The sequence below is a fragment of the Sinocyclocheilus anshuiensis genome, unplaced genomic scaffold (assembly GCF_001515605.1).
Source record: "Sinocyclocheilus anshuiensis isolate Anshui unplaced genomic scaffold, SAMN03320099.WGS_v1.1 scaffold1717, whole genome shotgun sequence".
Classification (NCBI taxonomy): Eukaryota; Metazoa; Chordata; class Actinopteri; order Cypriniformes; family Cyprinidae; genus Sinocyclocheilus; species Sinocyclocheilus anshuiensis.
In genome coordinates, this window is record NW_015539928.1 from 149,847 (window position 1) to 152,192 (window position 2,346).

The window sequence follows — 2,346 nt, forward strand, 5'->3', positions numbered from 1 at the left end:
ATTCAAATATTGTGACAAAATTAATTTTGTAGGGTGCCACAAGTTTGTTAAAATTTCCAAAGGGTGCCGCGACTGAACAAAGGTTGGGAAACACTGTTCTAAACGACGCATGAAAGTACTGATGGGTCGTTCTTGAACGATTCGTTCATTTTAAACGAATCTTTACTGTGACTCGGGAAGAACGAGTCGTATCGGGGAGTGATTCGTTCGGTCGCGCATGCGCAACATCCTATAGGTTCTGTACTGGAATTAGTCAAGTAAGGTAAACAATTAATTAATATTTTCTGTTTCTTATAGCAGTTTTGTATTGTTTGTAGTGTGATCAAATTAGTAGACATATTAGGGAAGTAACACGAAACATTTTAATTATATTTTGTTAAAATTAACGAAATGACTCGAAAAAAAATTCGTTCATTTTGCTAAACGAGACTCAAAGGTCCGAGTCGATAAAATGATCCGAACTTCCCATCACTACATGAAAGATGATTTAGAGGCGAAGCTTTAATGCTTGCTTACAGGACCTAGTTGAAACCACAATCATGGGCGGTACTAAACGTCATCCAAATCTAGGTCTTCCAGATGCTTGAATCCGGGAATTTAAGAAGTGTATTAAAAAAAAAAAAAGCTACTTCTTAACACGAATTCGAGCATATCCAGTTCCGTTAGCAGAACCGAACAAACATTTTGACAGCTTTTAGATTAATTGTCGAATAATCTAGAAAGCTTCAGCCTTTTCGCCCCTCGCTCAGGAATATATATACGGCCACATGAAAAAAAATGAAGCATATACACAAGTGTTCAAGCTTATTCAAAGGCTTTTTTTTATTTGTAGTAAGGAATGTGATAAGATAGCAGAAGAGGAATGCTTAAGGACAGCTTCCACAGGCCAGGGGCTTCTCCAGCAGTGCCAGGCAAGATGTTCTCCATATAAAAGCAGTGAGTGTAGACTGAATACATACAGCCTGTACTTCTCTGCTAAACTATGAACTAGAGCTGGTTTCTTTGATTTTATTTTATAGCTGTAGAACATTTTCCCTCATTATACGCATTGCATATCGATTACATTGTTTTAGTACAGATTGACACGCAATTAAAGCCAAATTAAACTTTAACGGTCTAGACTCAAACACCCAAGTAAGTTAATAAACACTTTATACATTTACAGTAAACCAATGGAGAATAATAAGAATAAGACGAGCTACAACGCAACGCTTGTTTTAAGTCTACAGCTGCCATGCGCTCATTGGACGGCGTAGAGTCAGTTGTTTTTGATTGGTTATTGTCTGGGGCTTCAAAATGACAGTTGACCAATGAATGTGCGTCTCCTGTTTTCAAACAAGAGACGACAGTTTGTGGTTCCCGCCTACATGTCCTGCATTCGTTCACTTTTGTATGAAAACAATAGGCGAAGTCGGTCTTAAATTAACATACTGGTTAATATGTATAACAAATGTATAGCCTGAATGCACTGTATGTAAGACGCTTTGGATAAAAGCGTCTGCTAAATGCATAAATGATTACAACTGCAGTACTGCAGTACTGCAGAATTCAAATGCAATATGGCATGTTACTTTAGAATTGTTCAAGGACCACATTTTCACTAAACTTTAGAGAAGTCATTGAAGAGAATTACACGGAATTTCAAATAAGAGGTCACTTTTGGAAGAACTTGTTTTAAATAAAATAAACTTCAAACTGGGTTTATATCAAAGAATATGGTCTATACCAACTGAATGAAAAATCGCTCTCACGTGGAGAAAATGTGTGGCTCTTAAAAGAGCCTTTGGTTTGAAGAGAAACTTCTCTCGGTTTACTTGGTCTTGGCGGGTTTCTCGGTCTTCTTGGGCAGCAGCACGGCCTGAATGTTGGGCAGCACGCCGCCCTGAGCGATGGTCACGCCGCCAAAAAGCTTGTTCAGCTCCTCGTCGTTGCGCACCGCCAGCTGCAGGTGACGGGGGATGATACGAGACTTCTTGTTGTCCCGGGCGGCGTTTCCAGCCAACTCCAGGATCTCAGCGGTGAGATACTCGAGCACAGCGGCCAGATACACCGGAGCACCAGCACCGACGCGCTCGGCATAGTTGCCTTTACGGAGAAGCCTGTGAACACGACCGACGGGGAACTGCAGTCCAGCTCTGGAGGACCGAGTCTTGGCTTTAGCGCGAGCCTTTCCTCCAGTTTTGCCTCTTCCACTCATTGTGATAACAACCGCTACAACACAGCTCAAAGAAAGAATGATAATACGGAGAGCTGCGACGTTACTTTTAAAAGAAAGCGTGCCAGTCTCCTATTGGCTGGAGTCTGATTACGTTCCAAGCCAATCAGTGAACTTCCCTCCGAACTTCA

At 41.2% G+C, this 2,346-nt stretch overlaps 1 protein-coding gene across 1 annotated transcript; it reads right to left on the bottom strand.

The window, feature by feature from the left end:
- Nucleotides 1–1,808: 1,808 nt before the first annotated feature.
- LOC107686736 (histone H2A-like) lies at nt 1,809–2,346 on the bottom strand. Its single transcript, XM_016483837.1, has one exon. The coding sequence runs from the start codon at nt 2,195–2,197 to the stop codon at nt 1,811–1,813; it is 387 nt and encodes a 128-aa protein (XP_016339323.1). The 5' UTR covers nt 2,198–2,346; the 3' UTR covers nt 1,809–1,810.

Coding starts and splice junctions, on each gene's coding strand:
- LOC107686736 (XM_016483837.1), bottom strand. CDS start 2,197: ATGAGTGGAAGAGGCAAAACTGGAGGAAAGGCTCGCGCTAAAGCCAAG.